At 40.6% G+C, this 20,604-nt stretch overlaps 1 protein-coding gene across 2 annotated transcripts in view; it reads left to right on the plus strand.

Moving 5' to 3' along the window:
* Positions 1–709: 709 nt before the first annotated feature.
* KCNIP4 (potassium voltage-gated channel interacting protein 4) overlaps positions 710–20,604 on the plus strand; it is a 1,247,498-nt gene continuing 1,227,603 nt past the window's right edge. For both annotated transcript variants that reach the window (XM_017866805.1, XM_017866809.1), the window contains exon 1: positions 710–937. In XM_017866805.1, the coding sequence (XP_017722294.1) occupies positions 877–937 (61 nt within the window). In that variant the 5' untranslated portion in view covers positions 710–876. The remainder of the gene's footprint in view (positions 938–20,604) is intronic.

Below are 20,604 nucleotides of genomic sequence, written 5' to 3' on the forward strand. Positions count from 1 at the left end.
TCTCCAAGGTGGTATTCTTCACCTCCGCCCTGCCCTGCGATGCTCACCTGGAGTCTAGAGCCAGTGTTCCCCCACACTTAGCTGAGTCGCATGACCGGTTCTAGCTTCAATGGGAAAAGTTTCCTGTCTAGGAGTTCCTGGCGCTCTGCCCGGCCCGGGAGAAGGGCATCTCCTTGAGCTTCCCCTCTGGTGTCCTTCAAACTCAGCCTAACTTTGGCACCAGTACTTCCAGTCTAGCTGTTCGAGTTGGAGCCCCTGGGGGACGCAGCGGCGTTCTTCGAAAAGGCGCGGCGCCTTCGAGCCCCTCCCCAGAGCAGGCGCTGCTAGCGGTGACAAGGGGTCCTAGAGGCACACACTGAGAGCCGCTGGCAACTCCAGGGGGTGCCCTGCCCAGCCCGAAGTCACCTCGGGTCTCTTTCAGGTCCATCTGCTCTGTCGCCAGAGGCACCGCACCACCAGCTGCGTTTTCCCATCCCCGTACCCCCACGGATCCCCCAGTACGGTGACTCGGCAGCAGGTGGCAGGGGCGGCGCCCACGCGGCCGAGGGGCTGGGGTCCCCGCACGGTAGCCGCCCGTGCAGCTCGCCCGCTTCCAGCAGCAGGCGCCGAGCTGCCAGCGCCTCGCTTCGGCCGCCCCCGCGCGCCCCGCGCGCTCCGCGCCAAGGCCGCGCAGCGGCCCCCGGGCCCCCCCGCCGGCTCCTGCACCTGCAGCCGGCTCCGCGCGCCCTGCCCGCCGCCGCCGCCGCCGAAGCTCTCTCTCCCAGCTCCACGGACGCCCCCGGGCCGAGCGGCGGTGCGCTCCCGTGCAGACCCGTCGACAGACGCCCCTGGCCGGTGGACTCCCGAGTCTCACTCCTGCACCCTGCGTCCCCAGACATGAATGTGAGGAGAGTGGAAAGCATTTCGGCTCAGCTGGAGGAGGCCAGCTCCACAGGCGGTAGGATGCAATAAGCTTGCGAGCGGGCGCCCGCTTCCGCCCTCCTTCCCTCGCCAGCCGAGACGGCTGCCCCTTCCCTTCCTCGGCTAGGGACGCTTGTTGCCTTCTCTGCATGAGACACAGTCACCTGGCGGGACTGGGAAGGGGAGGTGGGAGCGGCGGGAATGGGGTGCAAAGGAGAGGGGGGTGCATGCAAGATCCAGGTCGGGGAAGAAAAGATGTTTGAAGTGTGTTTGAAACTCGCCGGTGGCAGGGTCCCCTGCGATCCTGTGCGTACTTTTGCCTTCTCTGAAAATTTCCGAGGTTGTTTATGCATCTGCCAGGTAACTCCAGACCGCACGCTTCCTTCCCCTAACACCTGGGGGATTAATGAGCTGAAATAGTATTGATCGTCTCCTTCCACTTTTCCTTTATGCCCCCAAACGTTTCTTTATTACAACTGTATTTTTGTCCCCTGGTAATATACTGGCGGTATCTTGCCCATGTCGGATTCTTCAGCCGGAGCGTATGGCTTGTTTTATGGCTAGCGTCAGTTTAGTGTGTTCAGAGAAAATGGTCCTCAGTGACACTTGGAAATAATTTATATACAGAACAGCCTTGGAAAGGTATCGGGCACTGTGTTAGGATCTTGGCTTTCAGAGAAATGTGCGTTCTGCGAAAGCAGGGAGAAATGTTTTGCTGTTTGGTGGGATCCATAGAGAAATAGGGGACGATGCCCTCCCACAAAGCGTCTTGGGTTGCATCGATTTGTTATTAGGTGGTTTTGATGTGTACAGAGTATTTTACAGGAGCCAGAAATAGAATGGAAGTGATTTTGGGGCACATGAGAGTGATAAAGGGCTGGACCTCTCCCGGATTACATAAGCTAAGGGGTCACATATGGCTATAGCATAGTTTGGGTTTAGAGGGTGAAAAACTTGGACTTGAGGGCTGCAAACTTGAAGGAAAGAGGTGTTTCCACTTGCTGCATTCTTTAGTACTCAGGGAAATGGAGTCACCTCAACAACTTGAGTCAATCATTCAAATTTATGGCCATGAGAAATGGAAATGGACACCCTCCCTTTCTTTTCTTCACTCCAATAGTTAAGGTCATTGTAACTGGGAGGACACTAGTCTCACTTGAATATGAAATTTTAAAGAGAATAGTCTTAATCCTTTTGGACTGGAAAAAAGTAGTATGAACATCACCTGTAATGCCCCACATTTGACTTGTAACTGTATTTAGTTCTGTTTTCACTTACGCCTAGAGATGCCCACTCATTATGAGCCAAGCATATGTAGAATATCTCTTGTGAGAAATACAGTCTTTAAGAGATCAAATGGTTCCTGAGTGGCATATTTACTGTAGAGAGCTGAGTAGTTGTTGGGTGTTGAGTTGAGTTCGTAGGGTCTCTGTCTTGGCGGTTCTTTAGAATAAACATAGGGTAGAGGGCTAGGTGTCCTATTAGAGACTCATTCACACACATGGCAGCCCAGGGAACTCAAGGCTGGAGCAGATGGCAGGAATGTCGTCTCGGGAACTGGAAGGCTTGCATTGCTTGGCTCCTCAGTGACCACAGATTTTTGACTGTGCCTGTTCTTCCAGCAACTGGATGGGGATTGAATCAGCATGTCTAGTGTATGCACAGGGCCATAGGTGGCCATAATCACTATAAATGAGAAATGAAATTGAGGTCACACCTGGGGAGTACTATACATTTAAAAAAGCAAACCTTTTAGTGCTATCTCCAGAATCAGCATGTGTTCACTGTTTATTTAGAGAACAGAAATATGTTGATGTATACCTTGGCTAAGGTGAGACCAAAGTGATTAGCTTTCGGGCTGAGAATTGATTTGACACCTGTTTCTTGAATTGTATTCACAAATTTTTAGCTAGTTGTCACATGATGGGAAGAATAAAGATAAAATAGTTTGGTTTATCTTTTTTATTCTTGTTGACATTGCTTCAAAGCTAATACTAGAGAATGATCCCCAAATATATAATATTATTTTCACCAAACATATACATAAGTACTTTGCTTACTTGTAATCAGATGTAGGGTGGTCTTCACTAATCCTGGGGTGAGAAAGGATGATTTTTAAAGGCTTAAACTCTATCTTCCATAGTCCTGATATCTTGTTCTCTTTCCAATAAGTAGGCTGTTTATATAACTTCCAAACTATCTTGTACTTGATACAGTTTTTCCTGGAATATATATCTCTGGGATGGAGGTTTATAAGATGATTTATCTGGAATCTAAGCAAAATTTAACTGGAAGCTCTAACTGAGAGAAATGTATGTATTTGATAGAGAAATCGGAAATTGGAGAAGTGTGAGTCTGTGTGTGTGTGTGTATGTGTGTGTGTGTGTATTTTACTACCTGACTTAGAGATAGAACACTGTGAAAAATGGTTTGCTGACAGGCAAAGGATGAAACTACCTGAATGGAAAGTAGAGAGGAAATGTTGGAAATGACAGAATAGAGTCGAGTTGCAATTCTGAAACTTTATAATAATTTAGTTTAAAAAGTTCATTCCATACTCTCTTCTCAACAAGTAAAAGCATCTAATATGCTAACTGATGAGCACCACCTGTAAATCACTGTAATTGACATTGTTAATGCCAGAGAGAACAGAAAATGGGCGAGTTGTGCATAAATACATACAAGTAGAGAAGGTTTCTTACAAATTAGAGTGCTCACTTTTGCCCCGCTAGCTTCCATGTTAAACCCAAAGCCTGACCAAAATACATTTTTTATTTCATTGTCTAATCCCATTATTTTGCACTCCAGTGAGGTAATCCTGCTAACAGTGGAGAGAAAGAGGGCGATGATAATTCAGCTGTGTGTTTGAAAGATAATCAGAAATAAGGTCAGAGGAAAAAAAAAACCTACAAAATTATTCATTGGTGTCCTTAATTTGTGCCATCTAACTTAGGGATGGCAGATGTTATGTGATGTAATCTACAACTAAAAGTGAGGAGGAAAATGTATGTTTCAATAGTAGAGTAAAAAAATCTCTTCAATTTTGAATTGTCATTTGATGGATGTATCATGGCTTTGGCTTAAGTTTTATGTTTATTAAAAATAAGGCAAACTCAAATTAGTGATTCCACAAGGGTAATATTGAAAAAATCCATTTATTCTGAATCCATGAAAAGTTTTTCATCATACAATCATTACTTTATTTTCTTTATGTCATATAAATGTAAGGGGTGTACTAAACAAATGATAGGATGAAGTGTTGAAATTCAGCCACCCCCTCTCCCCAGGCCTAAAGCTTATGCCATCTCATAAAATAAAGCTATGGTTGGTTTGGAAATTAATGAGCCATGCAATATAAAATATGCATGCAAGATTTCTGCAGAATTGTGGACCAGACAGTGGTTGATTGTTTTGAAGATATATTTCTGGGCTTAAATTATTAAGCCCTTACTATTTTTTGTCCTTTTATTTATTTTCGTGTTCTCACTTTTCCAGAACATGTGAATAATATTGCTTTTCAATAATACATAGCAGAATGTGTTTTTTTTACTAAATAGCCTCTCTTCTTAGCGACTATTTCAAATAGATTCATGTGTGAGGTGGGGAGGGTGTTGTAGGGAGATGAGTATTTTATTTGTTCAAGGAACCTTTGCAAGTCTGAAAAATCTTTTAAAATTCTACAACTGCACCCATTATTATAAATTAATTCACCCTTGGGCATTGAATCACCCATTTGTTTTCCAAAAGTATTCATTTGGTTTAAGTTCCTGAGGGCCTTTTCTCAATTCATATCCTCCTGAACTCACTGGGCTGTTTCATGCTGTTTACCAACATGTCTTGGGAAATTGTGAGCTCTGTGAGAGCAGAGGTTTTCTGTCCTGTTCACCACTTCATCCCCAGTATTGAGCATGAAGTCTGACTTGTAATATTTGCTCAACAACAGCTACTGAATGGAAGAAGCCTTCCCAACTTGCATCGAATTATTCTATTTTCTCTGATCTCTCTTGGATCTCGTTTTTCGTTTGTTTGTTTGTTTGAGATGGAGTCTCATTCTGTCACCCAGGCTGGAGTGCAGTAGTGTGACCTTGGCTCGCTGCAATCTCTGTCTCCTAGGTTCAAGCAATTCTCCTGCCTCAGCCTTCTGAGTAGCTAGGATTACAGGCGCGCCCGCCACCATACCCGACTAATTTTTTTTTTTTGGAGTTTTAGTAGAGATGGCATTTCACCATGTTGGCCAGGCTGGTTTTAAACTCCTGACCTCAAGTGATCCGACCGCCTTGGCCTCCCAAAGTGTTAGGATTACAGGCATGAGCTACCGTGCCCAGCCAGATCTCCTTTTATGACACTTATTTCCTCTTTTTTGCCCATTTTGTGCAGCCTTTCACATGGTTGTCTTTCAATTGTCTTCTCCCTCTATACTCTCTTCCTAATCAAAGTGTGGCTTTGATTCTTATTTTGAGGGGGGAGTATCTCTTGAGTCTATAGTCTGCTCCATTCCTCTTCTGCTGGTCAGACTCATAAGAAAGTTTTACCAGCACCTTAAAGTCAGTGTGTCAAAAAGGACAGACATCACGCTCTGTCTTCTAAAAACAATTATTGTGGCAACATTTTTTGAGACATGTTGTAAAATAAACAAACAAACAAAGCAAAAGAGTCTCTTTCTTTATGGTATTCTCATGATGATGAATAAGTCACCAAGACTTATTGGTTCTCTTCTGTGTTTTATGTCTGTCTCTTCCTTCAGTTTCCATTTCCACCACCAAGATTTTGTTTTCAGCATCCGTTCTAGGCCATGATGGTTACATCCTATTTGCACTGACTGCTACTCCCCACTCAAAACCAACCAAATTTACTGAAACCTAACTTGAGTCATTGAATTCTCCTGCACAAACTCTTTTAATGCCCCCTCATTACTTATAGAATCAAAAATACAAATTCCTTAGCTTGATTTTCAAGACTCCTAGAATGCAGTGATAGCTCTCCATCCTAACATTTTCTTTCATGATGCTGCTAGGTCTACACCTTGATCTGGCTAAACTGGACTGTTCCCTCGTCTCCAAACATATCTCTTTTTTTCTTTTTTTCACTTTCTTTTAAGTCAGAGTCTCACTCTGTTGCCCAGGCTGGAGTGCAGTGGTGCCATTATGGGTCACTGCAGCCTCGAACTCCTGGCCTCAAGCCGTCCTCCCACCTCAGACTCCCAAGTAGCTGGGACCATAACCAGCTGTATCTCCTGTTTTACCCACTGCTTCGAATTAACTTCCTGCCCTCACATTGCCCGGTGAAAATCTGTATATCCATCAAGACACATCTGAAATGTAGTGTCCTTCTCTTGCAGCCTCACTGATTTCTCCCTGACTCCTCCCCAAATAATTATTCTTTGAATTTTCTTAACTTGCTTTGCTTTTATTGTTGATATAGATCTGAATGACAAGGCAGAAGTAACTAGACATAATTTGTCTCATTTGCAGATGTTCAGTTGTAACTTTTTGATGGCAAGTAGTACCATGCAAGAATTACTAATTTTTGTACCCCTAGTAAGCACTTGTACAATGCTTCATAAACTAGTAGACATTTAGACTAGGCATGGTGGCCCACGCTTGTAATCCCGGAACTTTGGGAGACCGAGGCTGGCAGATCGCCTGAGGTCAGGAGTTTGAGACCAGCCTGGCCAACATGACGAAACCCATTCTCTACTAAAAATACAAAAATTACCTGGGCATGGTGGCAGGCACCTGTAATCCCAGCTACTTGGGAGGCTGAGGCAGGGAGAATCGCTTGCACCCAGGAGGCAGAGGTTGCAGTGAGCCTAGATCGCGTCATTGCACTGCAGCCTGGGCAACAGAGTGAGACTGTGTTTCAAAAACAAAACAAAAACTAGTAGACATTTAAAACTATTGATGGAATTAAATCACATTGTCCCGTGGTAGACCCACCAAAGACCAAAGTTACAATTCACATTTGATTGCATGTTAAGCCGTTGGCTGGAAGTGACTTTTGGCTCCATGTCTTTCCATTTGGTGGACTAAGTTTATGAGCACAGTACGTGACACCAAGATAATGCTCCTTTGAACTGTGCATGTTCTTGCATCTATAGCACCATGACTATCAGAGTGCACACTGTTTCTGAAAAAGAACTTAACAGATGCCCAGTGATTTTGTACATTTAGGGCAGTCATCAGTGTCATCTTTGGATGTTGTTACTGTGATGTTCCCTCGTTCTTACTCCCTTCCAGATCGATGATCACCTCCAACTTCGGTAGTCTGAGGGGCCTCACATCTCCTGGCCCCTAACTCCACAAATGGTCCTTTGTAAATTTCCCCTCAGTGAGTGAATGCCTACACCACCACATCCACCACCATTATTCTCATCAGATGATAGATCCTTGCATTATGACAGTGGATGTGGAAAGGAATGGGAAAATTTAAAAAGGCATGGAGACGTCATTCAGTGTATACACACCCGTTTACTTACGTGCACTTCCTTTTACATCAGATTTCACAGTGAAAAATCAGGCTGAGGGAAGTAAGAGGAAAGTGAAAAGTGTGTCAAGACTGAGAGAGGCAGAAGTTCAGCTCCTTTGCTGTCATTGCTGTGGCTGTACCTCCTCTTCTTGCCCAGTCTTTTCACTATAGGCTGTGCTATATGTGCACACATGCACATGGCATTAGAGAACCTGAAAAAGGGCTGTCAGTATTTAAACATAAAGGCTAGTCACACACTCTGACAATATAAGGAATAATTTGAACATGGATATAAATACAGAATTTTCCATATTGAACATTTGGCCTTCATGCTCATGTTAGGGGCTGATTTTTCTTCCTGAACGAACACAGCCAGTGTGGTTGAGTGGCTCTCTCATTGGAAATAGGTTGTCAGTTTAAATACCCTTTGGATATGTTATTGACCTTTTAGAAACTTCTCTCCCTCTACCTGCCCCACCCAAACTATTTATTTAGGTAAAAATAAGTCATCAAAACATTTTACAGCAACAATGTATAACTTTTTGATTACCTGAAATCTGTATTGGCTTAGGGAAATGTCCCCTCTTGTGTTCAGGCAGCATCTGTTCATGAAAAGTCTTTAGGGAATTAGATCTGGATTAAAAAAAAAATTTTTTTTAATAGGTCTTTATTTTAAAAGGTTTTGGAGGAAAATAGACTTCCATCTCCAGATGTCAACAGTTCTTAATATTTTGAAGGATCTTTTGAGTTAAGCAGTTTAAGCAGTGACATTGCCCAGATGGGAATGAAAATCAGATTGAACTGATAACAGTAACTACTGCAGTCTAATGACGATTTCCCCACAATCCATGTCTTTTTTTTGTTGTGCTGTTTGTACATTGTTACATATGGTAAGATGTCTCAAAATCTTATTATTTTGTTTTTTACGAGAAAAGACATGACTTCTAAATGTCTTCATGAGTTTCATAATAATATCGGGTACATATAGCACATGCAACTCTTAAACTGATCTATATCTCCAAATCGATATTCTGCCAAGGCTTTTGTTTGGGGTTATAACTTTTTATAATTTAATGAATATTCATTATGATAGCATGAGAAACTACTTTAAAAAATGGTCTAGCCCATACCTTTTATCCATTCTTTGCATTTGGTAATTCACTCCATGAATAAAAGTGTCTTATGGTTACATCTAAAGGCAAAGATACAGGGTTGTACTCCAACCCATTCTACTGTAGTGGAACTGATCCCCCAGTCTTCTTGTGTCCACAGGGAATTTGAGGGAAAAAAGGTAATATAGAACTAACTAACAGACATTTATAAAATAACTCCGTGAGATATAGTATGAAGAACAAGTTAAATTTGGAGAGAAGTTTAATTTAGAGAAATTTTAATTTAGGAAGGTGAGAATATATAAAGTAGTCATTGAGTTTAATGTTGCTGTTTCTTTCTTCCACTATACAGTGGTGGTAATGATATCTACTTGTAGCTTATAAAGATCCTGTAATGATGAAATGAGATTAATTCAGCAAATATTTACAAAGAAACTACTTAGTATTGGGATGACTGAGACGTAGAGTCTGCTTCTAGAGAGCTTACTGTTTATACAAGAGTTAGTAACGGAATGTGCACGAGGCATTGATAGTCAAGTTGAGGAGAAAATAAATGCCTAAACATGTTTATTTTAAAATATTCATTCCCGTAACAGAGTTAAGGATGAAGTGAGATGGATGTTTAAAAGCAAAATTATTTCCAGTTGGTATAAGTGCTGTTCCTTTCCAAATGGAAGCACACAGTGATATTGAACTTGACCTTTTCCTCTTTGGGGTCCTGTAGAATAAAGCTATGAGAAGAACTGGGCTTGAAGTTCTGTGTTTGTTCTATTGTCCATTTCTTCCCGCCCTCTACCAATATTTCTAATTGTAATCTGGGTTTATCTTTCAGTCGCCTAAAGACATTACATTATCTAAGCTATTTTAAAGATTTTGAAAACCTTCTTTGATACTGGAAGTCTGTAAAAAAATGCACTTTTTTCCTAAAACAAATATGATTTGGAAGCTTGGAGAATGCAAATGAGCTATATCTTCTGTTTAAAGACAATCCTAAAGGAATTGAAAATGCTCAGGTCTGGTACTGGGAATTTACACGATGTTCTGATGTAGGCAGAGGCACTTCAAATTGGTGTAGGAATTTTCAAATTAAATAGGATGTTTCTCTAATTTTTAAACTTAATTTTGGGGATCACTTATTATAAGGATGTTATACATCATCAAATATTTCAAGCACTTGTGAAAGTCACATTCTGCTCAACTTTTCTCACATCCTTTCCAAGAATTTTAAATCACTTTTTCCATATCATCTATTTTAATAAACTTCCTTTAATTTGCAGATGAGCTTTTTATACTGTGATGCACAGTATTATTGCAGTGGTTATCTGTTCCTTGTCCGCTCGTGGTCCAGTTTCATCAGGATTTTCTGCTGAAGTCATGATATCTGAGAGAGTTGGCACAGACTCTGAAACGCAGGTGCACTGCGTTAATTTAAAAGTTGTGGGGAGGAAAATTTTGGGGACAAGTATAAAACAATCAGACTATAGAGCCAGGCATTGAGAAACATGGAAAAAGGAAGCAGGAAACTGTAAAATACAATATCCAGGGATTTGGAGTGAGGGAATTCTCTTGCTGTGGGTTTATAGAATAAATCTCATTTTTTAAATGGAGATGTTGTAAGGTAGTTTTTAAGAAAGGGCACACATCTAAACTGGGAAGCTGGAAGGTAATAAATGCTAGCACTTCTAATGTAATTTAAGTACAGAAGTCACCGCTACACCCCATAAGTCCTCCTAGTTAAAGTTATGGATGTAACCTCCAAATGAAAATTGATCATTAAAAAGTACTTTGAAAATTGTTGTTCACCTCTCAGAATAAACAGTGAGAATGAAAAATCCACCACCTCTACACTGGGAAGATTAAACTGTAAAATTAACTTGTTATAAGCATTGCAATTGAAAACATAGCTTTATTTATCCTTGGATCCCTGAGCACGGGATTGTGGCCTTCCATAACTATTATTAGAGCAAAATTTTAGATCTCAATGACAGTTATAACTTCAGCCTTAATGCAATTTGTGTTGTAATAGTTTTAGAAATATTTTTGAGAATGTTATTAAACAATCATTCATTTAAAATGCATTTATCAATCACCTACTATATGAGAGACACTGTGCTAATAAATATTTCATAATATAAAAAGATATGTTAATTGTTTAAGTTATAGGAATTAAACATTTAAATCATATCTTCCTTCTCTACCCCAGACTTCTACTTGACCCAAATTGTGTATTAATTACATAGTGTATGTTAGTTTACTTCATCTTCAAAGGCATGTGCTAAATACCTTCCTAGGACCCCATCATATGTTCTTAATGAAGAATATCAGTAGCTATAGTCCTTGTCTTCTGTGAAATAATAAGCTGAAGGAACACTCAGTAAATCTATCAGAATCTCATGGTTTGTTATTGAGTCATAGTGGTTTTTTAGAATCATGTATAATACAACACAATCATGTATAATACAGAATCGTGTATAATACAGAATCATGTATAATACAACACAAACCTTATGTAGAAAAAGAGCATTATTCTGTAGACTAAATAATGTTACTACTCCTTCATATCAGTGGGGGTTTCCCCAAATGTGAGCCAACTGATTCTTTCACAAAACATATACTGAACATTCATTTCCCAAGTATTCTTCTAAGTACTAGAATGTAGAGTTGAAAAATATCCCATGGAAAAGAAGCCCTGAATCTAAAGAGATAGACATGAGAGATGAAAATTAGAACTTCAAAAGCCCTGTAATAACACCAAGCACAGATTGCTTTGGAAACAGATGTAAGTCACACTATGCAAGCGGGACAGAGTCATAGAAAGTTACTTAGACTAGGTAGGACTGGAAGATGAGAATGAATTTTTCAGGGAGAGATGGCAGGTAAATTATGAAAGTTTCAGGCAGGGAGAGCTGTGGTCCCAAGGCTGGACCAAGAGAACATGGTACTACAATCGGGGAACAGTAAGAATTTTGTGTGGTTTTGTGAATGTGTGGGGAAGAAGAAAATTGTGAGATGGGAAGCTGGACAGTAGTCACGGTCAAGATGTGATGCAGTATGAAAACTACTGATAGATTTCAATCAAGAGCAGAGCGTCACCAGTTTTGCACACTGGGAAGATAACTGGTGATGTAGCCAATGGACAAAAAGGGAGTAAAACAGCAGGCAGAGACCTGCTGTGGCATAGCTGCAGGTGAGACATAATGAAGGACAGAGCAAGGCATTGGTCATGCAGTGGAAGGCAGAGAGTACACATGAGACAAATAGAGGACAAGAGCAACTCTCAGTTTCTGGCCAAGGGAACTGTTGCATGGCATACATTTACCAAGATGGGAAATACAGAGAAGGAGGTTCGGTTGAAAAAAACCTGAATGGTCAGTTTTGGAGAACAATGAAATTTAAGGGCTTCTTGGATATCAAAGTGGAGAAGATGCCCAATAGGTATTGGGCCATATGGGTTGCAACATGATGCTGAGCTTAAATTTTGTGGATAGAAGACCATCAAATTTCACAAAAAGTGACAGAATGAAAGAAATTAATTTTGCATAGCTGTGTAGGAAGTACCATCAGTTGGGATATCTTGAGAAGGCAGTCCCATTAGTCTAGGCAAGAGAAAACAAATGTTTGAACAAGGGTAAAGGCAGTGGAAATGGAAAGGTGAGATGGCTGTTGTGGGGGAGAAAGATGGCAAGGTTGGTGACTGTGATACTTGGTGGTGCTGCTGTGAGTGACAAGGAATATAGGAGGAGGAACAGGTTTTGGATGGAAGATAATGTGTTCATTTTTAGAAATATTGATTTTGAGATGCTGGGAAAACATCCAGGTCAAACTGTCCCAAAGGCAGATGGAAATGTAGAGTTCAAATTTGATCTATTTCAGAGAGGCACTCGTTTATTACACATCTAGCATTGTGATGAGTATTAGGAATAGAGAGATGAATGAGGCACAGTCTTGCAGCCAAGAAGCTGGCCATCAAATTAAACTGGGACCCCAGTTTAGGAATTAGTTGCAGAAAGATAATGGTAACTGAAGTCACGAACTGGATAAGGAATAGAGTCTAGAGTCAGAACTGTAAAGAATAAGGGTGGGAGATGGATATGAAACCATGGAAACGTGTTATACCTGGAGAAGAAATTAGAGTGGTAGATGACTTCTGATGAATGGAGGTCAGTGCCTGGCATGTAGAAGGTCCATATTTGTTAACTAATGGGGAAAAGGGGAGTTTTAAAAATCCAAAGCTGGCTAATAGAATGAACTGCTGCAGAACATTAATGGAAGGTGAGGACTGGTGGCTAAGGATAAGACTTTGGAGTCAGAATTAGGATTCACATACTGTGCCTGCTATCGTGTGACCTTGAGAAGTCACATGGCCTCTCTGTAGTTTAGTTTCTTAATGTGTTCCTGGACCATTCTCACCCCATAATTCTGTTGACTTTCTTCCTCACTTCCTTTGGGTCTCTGTTGATATGGTACTTCTCTGATGACTTCATCTAATATAACAACCCATCCTATTTCTCTTGTATTAGCCTGTTCTCACGCTGCTAATAAAGACGTATCTGAGACTGGGTAATTTATAAAGGAAAGAGGTTTAATTGACTCACGTTCCACATGGCTGGGGAGACCTCACAATCATGGCAGAAGGCAAGGAGGAGCAAAGCCACATCTTATATGGTGGCAGGTAAAGAGAACGAGAGCCAAGCAAAAGGGGAAACTCCTTGTAAAACCATCAGATCTTGTGAGACTTATTCACCATCACGAGAACAGTATGGGGGAAACCACCCCATGATTCAGTTCTCTCTCACTGAGTTCCATGTGGGAATTATGGGAGCTACATTTCAAGATGAGATTTGGGTGGGGACACAGCCAAACCATATCATCTCTCAATCCCTATCATCTTTCAATCTCTTTACCCTGCTTTACTTTCCTTCATAGTTTTTATATACTTTGTAAAAGAAAAAATATAGGCATATGATATATACTATACTACTATTTTATAATGCTGTTTTATATATACTATATGTATGTAGATATACATGTGAACACATATATATCTATCTTTATTTCTTTGGGGTTTATTTGTTTATTTTCTATTATCTTTCTATGAAAATGTACTCAAGTCTATGCTGAGTTGTGAATCACTGAAGAGAATCTATATCACCAGGTTGCACTGAGGATTAACTGAATTAATGCATATGTAGTGCTTAGCACAGTGCTTGACAATTAGATACGGCCCTATAAATGTGAGTTGTGGTCATTTTTATAATTATTTGGCCTGAAAAAAATGTTCTTTAATCATGAGGATGAGAAGTCAGGAGAGAGGAAAAACTGGGAATATTTGGGGGTCATGGAGGGAGGGAGTTCTGAGGAAGCGACATTTGCCCTCTGGAAGGGATGAATCTGGTCCTCTAGTGCAGAAGGGAACAGGAAGTCACTCTGGGGTGACTTGTTGGGGAATATTCTGTGGAAAAGCTGGACTCTAAATAGCCAGCGGAGTTCAGAGGGATTGAGAAGAAGCATTTAGTGGGGAGGCATGAATAACTGTGTGGGGACAGTAGTTTGGATGGCATGGATGGCGACCTGAGAAGTGATGAGGCTGAGACATGAGACTGGAGAGTCTAAGAAATGTGGATTTTATGCAGTGGGTAGGCATTTAAGGTTTCTGAGGACAATAATGGCATAATAAAAGTGATGCTTTAGGAAGAGTCCTCTTGTCTGATGTAAATGGAAGATTAAAGAAGGGAGAGTCTCCAGGTGGAAAGGTCACTGAGAAGTCATCAAAGTTGTCGAGGTATTAGGTAGGAAGGTCTAGTTCGAGAAGGGTGTTGGTGGCAGGTTCTTAGGGCATTGTGATTGGTCTTTGTAACTGAATGTGGGGGTGGAGTTAAGTGGGAGATCAAGGAGGAGTAGGGGTCAAGGCATGCACCTAGGCAGGCTCTGTACTCCAACTGGGGTGACTGATGAAGGCTTTTGCTTATGGTGATGGGAGAATATTATTCACATAACAGAAGACAGAAGAAGGAAATTGTGTGTGTCTTTGTACATGTGCATGCACATAGGGTCAAAAGCATTGAGTTCAATATTATATTTGGGGTGCTAGAGGAATATCCTGGTAAGGGGGACCCTCAAGCAGTTTTGAATATCCTTTTTACTGATAAGTAAATTGAGGCTCAAAGGGGTTAAGCAACTTGCCCAGAGTCACACATCTGGTGATTGAGAGAGTGGGTGTATTTATCAACCAAGGCATCGTGGCTCCACAGCCTGTACTCTGAACTCTTATTTCTCGACCGTCCTGCCTGGACAGGGAAGAACAGGGTAAGAGTGGAGGGTGGCACGTGGTACTCTGAGCTGAGCTGGAATTGCTCTGGGAGGGCTGGGCTTGGCTTAGTTGAATTAGTGCTTGTTGTCTAGTTTGGTGGTACATGCAGTTAAAGAACAAATGAACTGGAAAATCTCCCTGTGGGTTTCTGTATTATATACAGTATAGAGAGGTCTTATATAGTTTGTATATTTCTCCCCTTCAAATCTTACGTTTATTTGTGACCTCCAGTGTTGAAGGTGGAGCCTCCTGGGGTGACTGGATCATGGGGCAGATCTCTCATGAATGGCTCAGTGCCATCACCTTGGTGATGAGTAAGTTCTTACTCACTTGGTTCATGTGCAACTTGGTTGCTTAGAAGAGTGTGGCATCTCCTCCCTCTTCTCTCTCTTGCTCCCACTCTTGTCATGTGATGTGCCTATTCTCCCCTTTTGTATAGCAATGCAAAAACAGCCTAATACAAGATCAAGACCATACCAAGTGCTCTTGCATGGGAAGAGGAAACCTTAGTACCTAGCTCTGTGGGTTGGGAAAAAGAACCATTAAATGCTTGAGGGGTTTGGATGGCAATGAAGGTAAGCTGCAGGGCCTCCCTGAGCTTGAGTTGAAGGAATTGATGAAAATGACCACTGTGGACAAACTAGTGCCTGATAAGAGTCTGGGGCAGCCTAGTCGTGGGAAGTGCAGTGCATAGGCAAGCTTCCGAAGGATGTATCTCATCCTGTGCAAATAGATTTTTATCTGGAGCATTGCATTTGCATAGCTGCTCAGACTCCCTTCTCTCCACTGCTTGATCATGCATTTCCAACCCCCTCCAAGGACAATGGGCACAGGGAATCTTGCTGAGACTAACCAACTAAGAATATATAACATTACTGCAAGCAATGAACTTGAGCCATCCTCTGTCCTGCCAGAATAAGTCGTGAATCCTTTCAATATTGTGCCTTAGTGAAAGCAGTTTTAATCAATTGTTTGGTGTCTGCCAACCCAGAGTAAAGACACCATAGCACTTTCAAGACCCATTGAGGCACTCAAATATTTGTTGACCAGTGGAATATGAAGTGCCTTTAAACGTACTGATAAAACAGCCATCAAATATTATTTTAACGATTAGGTAAGTATCATATTTCTGCCATCATCATATTAAATTAGCAAGTACATAGGCAGCTCAGAGGCAAACTATTTTTCTCTCTGGGTGTCAGGACACATTTCATTCAACTTCACTCCAGTGAACACATTTATTTATCACTTCTTATAAATCAAACATTGTGCTGTGTGCTTTGGGGTTACAGATACCTTCCCTATCCTCACAGATGGCTAACAAGGAAGAAAGACCTTGAAAAATACATTCTGAGTATGCTGAGTTTCTCAGAAAAGCAAGCACAGGAGGCTATAGGAACATATGGGAAAAAGACTCAATATGTTTTAGAGGTCAGAGAATAATGATTAAAGGAATTAGAAATTGGGTCGACATTTGAATTACACTTAGAGATGGACAAGAAAAGGTTAGAGAACATACGTGAAATGAGGAGATCCTTCCCTTCCCCCCATTCTACCCCTGCAAAAAGACAAAGTTACAAAAGATAATGATGGAGAGGCAGGCAAGGTCCAGATGGTTGAGTGTCTGAGTTTTATTAAATATTTGGACTTTATTCTAAGAGCAATGAGAAGTGATCACAGGTTTTAAGCAGCGGAACAAGATAACCAAATAGTCACATCACATTATCTGATCTTGGTCCCTGCACCCAGCAAAAACCAGAAGACAATATTTCTATAATCAGCAAACTGTGGATCATATCTTTGCACTGCTTGCCTTTGTGATATCTGGAATAATTTTTTCATTCTCTCTATTTCGGTGTTCTGTTTTTGTTTTTTCCATTTACCTATTCTTTTCTGCTTTGCTTTACCTCTGAAATCTGACTGTGGTCTCTTACTTAGAACTCACGATTAGTCATCTGGTGTCTAGGTCAGCAGTCTCCAAAATGTTTTGATCATGAACCTCTATCTGTAAAAAATCTAGGGCATGTTCTTCATTTTTATAGGTTTTTTTTTCATTGATTATACATGTATACATTTAGAAGTATGTATGCTAATTAGTAATAGAGCTTGTCTCCTCTTTTTCTTAGATAATAATAGACACTATGGCAGTAGTAATATTTTATTGCTGATTCCAGATGTACACATCCAGTGATTATCACACCAGACTTAGGATTCCACTGCTCTGGTTCACCTCATCCTTGTATCTGACCTTTAAAGTAAGGCATGCTCAGTTGACTGGCCCGAAAGTTTTGATTTCTGTCAGGACACCAGTAAAACGATACCGGTAACCTCTTCTACAGGCCTTTCTCTTTATGCTTTACTAGTATAAAGAGAAAAGTCTGATATAGAAGACTTTAAAGCCTAAAACAAACCAGTGAACGGCAAAGAACTATCAGCAATGGGCAATTGTATCAGCAGGTAACTTCCCTATATATTTATCTGTTTGCTAACACAAATAGCAAGTATCACAGAGGTAATGCTACCTTGCGATCTCTTATTAACTGTTCCTCCTTCCTCAAGGCTTCAGGCCAGTTGCTGTTGTTCCTGTTCCAACTGAGAACTTTTCTGCATGGATCAGACTCTGCATTGTCCTTTTTTGTTAGTGGCATATTCTTTGTTTTCTGAGTTTCTCACTCTTTCACTCATGACACATGTACCAGTTACAGAGAAGCCTAAATCTCTCTGTCTACAAAATACTCAAAGATTACATTAGATACTCATGGTACTAGTGCCTATTTTAAAAAGGCATGTGGTATAGGTTACCACTCTAACATGTGGACATTTTCTGACTCAACCACACAGAGCTTGTCTGCGGTTATTTCTGTTTCTTGAATCCATGCAGTGTGGGTCTGATGTCTGCTGACTTGTGGAGAAACTGAGTCAATATTGGTCCATCCAACTACAATGTGCAATTGTATACCGTCTCTTGGAAAGGTTCCCACAGGCATCTAAAGAAAAGGATAGTTTTCATTAAAAAAAAAAAAAAAAAAAAAAAAAGCTGAGCTTCAATCATTTAAAGCTCCTATAGTATGTGCATATTTCTGTCACTGGTGCAAAGAAGTAAGAGATGGGCTCTAGCTAGAGGTGTTGTGCTATAATGACACACAAAAGCTACCACAGTAAGACTTGTTAACACTCTGATTTTGCAATGGCCTTACTGATGTTTTAAAAATCTCCAAATCATGACTGAGGTTTCCTAATCATAATTTGGTTCTCAGAAATTTAGACTCCATGAGTTTAGAGTTTGTCTGTTTTGTTCAGTATATGGCATAAGCCTAGAACAGGGCCTCTTGATGGCTGGCTCTCAAATACTCATTGAATTAATAAACCATCACAAAAGCCTAGCACCTGCTTGCAATTCATTGGGAAAGAAGGGACATGTGGACAAGTAGCTCTTAGAAAAACATGACGTAAGTGCTAAATTAGAGCCAGCTACAAAGTTTCATGGAAGCAAAGGTGCAGGAATAACTACCTACTTAGAGAAGCTAATGAAACATTGCAGAAGGAAATGACATCTCAATGGAATCTTAAAAACCTGTGCTGAGATGTATCAAGTGGAGGAGAGAGAAAGGAATTTAGAGGTAGGATCAGCCTGTACAAAGGCTCAGATTTGTGTGAAAAATCACACCATAGTCAGGGAATGGTGAGAGGTCCATGTGGTTTGAATCCTGGCAGTCTAGAAAGATGTATCCAAAAGGAAGATTGGAAAGGTAGATGGTAGTAGATTATTTCAGAGCCTTACCTTAATGACTGAGGAGTTTAAACTAAAATCTGCAGGCGCTTGAATGGTGTTAAGCAAGGTGAAGTTAATTGCTTCTCTTTAGCAGGAAATTATGAGGCAGTTCCATAGAAGTCTTGGAAACTAGTTAGAAAAATGGTACGAACAATGTGGACCAGGAGACCTGAATTAAAGCAGCGTGGAAGGTAGAGAAGAAGTGTTGCATTCAAGAGATACAGTAGCAGGTATAATCAAGAAGACATTCTGTATCAGAATAAGAGGAAGAAAAGTAGGAGTAGAGACGTTTTCTGCACGTCTAGCTTAATCTTCAGTGGAATCTTTGAGGACACAGCTACTTTAGTACATATTGAGGTTGGGATACTTGCAAAGAATGTAAGCTAGCCAGCTGACAGTTGAAGGTGTGTGTCTTGATCCCAGAAGGGGCTAGAAATACACATTTAGGAGTCAGTGGATTGCAGATACGGCCATGCGAACGGAAGAGGTCACTTAGGGAGATAACGGAACTTAGAATGTACTACTAGAGGAAGCAGACTAGAATTAAGTGACTGCAACAGGAGATGGAATCAGAGATGGAACATGTAGGGAGGTAAAAGGAATGACAGCCAAGAGTAGAACTGTGGACGCCAAGGGAAGGGAAATTCTCCAATATTTGGCCAATTATCTTGAGTGCTTTGCATGGTTAAGTAAAATGAGAATGGAAAGGATTTGGCAGTTAGGAGGTTGAAGCAATTTAAATGGGGCAGAAGCCAGATTGCAGTGGGCTTGGATATGAGTGAGGAGATTAAGGAGATGTGGGAGAGCAGGTGTAGACAATTCCCTTAAGAAGTTTAGCTGAGAAAGAAAAGGAATAGAGTGAGCAGTTCTTAGGAGTAACTACTGGCAGATTCATTTTGTTTAGCTGGAAGATTTTGGGCATGTTTATAGGCATTGGCCTCATTAGAACAGTGGTTCAGTAGTGGAGAACGGTGGCATAAAAGCACAACAGAAAGAACTATTGTTCTTTTAGAGCACTATTGTACCTTGTATACCGTATAGACATATGGTGCAATTGGCTATTTCAGTTTTAACTACTTATAAAAATACTGGAAAATGTAGACAGTAGCAAATACCTGGGGATTCCTGCCCCAAATTGCTAGTTAACAGTTATCAAAAAATATTTGCCTCCAGCCTTTTTTCCATAAAATAAATAAAATGTTAGCAATAAAGTTGACATATTTATTATCACCTACAATATTACCTTTTCAATCACCTCTCCTCTGCCGTTACAACCACTACCATGAATTTGGTGTATATCTTTTCAATTAATTTTAATATCCTTTATCTGGACATGTCAGTATGCATGAGCAGTGTTTAATATGTTTTATGTGTATTTTTAAAAAATTTTCTAGGAAAATACAGTTTACTAAAATTGACCTTAGTATACATAGAAAAATTAAACACACCAATATTCATAGACAAAGTAATCAAAATTATCAAAGAACTAGTTAACAATGCCCCTCCCCTCAAAAGAAAGAGAAATACTAGGCCCAGGCACTTTTACAAGAGAATTCTAACAATCTTTCATGGAACAGATATCCCCAATGATATTTATTTATTTATTTATTTTTATTTTATTATTATTATTATACTTTAAGTTCTAGGGTACATGTGCACAATGTGCAGGTTTGTTACATATGTATACATGTGCCATGTTGGTGTACTGAACCCATTAACTCGTCATTTACATTAGATATATCTCCTAATGCCATCCTTCCCTCCTCCCCTCTCCCCACAATAGGCCCCGGTGTGTGATGTTCCCCTTCCCGAGTCCAAGTGATCTCATTGTTCAATTCCCACCTATGAGTGAGAACATGCAGTGTTTGGTTTTCTGTTCTTGCGATAGTTTGCTGAGAATGATGGTTTCCAGCTTCATCCATGTCCCTACAAAGGACATGAACTCATCCTTTTTTATGGCTGCATAGTATTCCATGGTGTATATGTGCCACATTTTCTTAATCCAGTCTATCACTGATGGACATTTGAGTTGATTCCAAGTCTTT

Source organism: Rhinopithecus bieti, unplaced genomic scaffold (assembly GCF_001698545.2).
Source record: "Rhinopithecus bieti isolate Rb0 unplaced genomic scaffold, ASM169854v2 scaffold_1599, whole genome shotgun sequence".
NCBI lineage: Eukaryota > Metazoa > Chordata > Mammalia > Primates > Cercopithecidae > Rhinopithecus > Rhinopithecus bieti.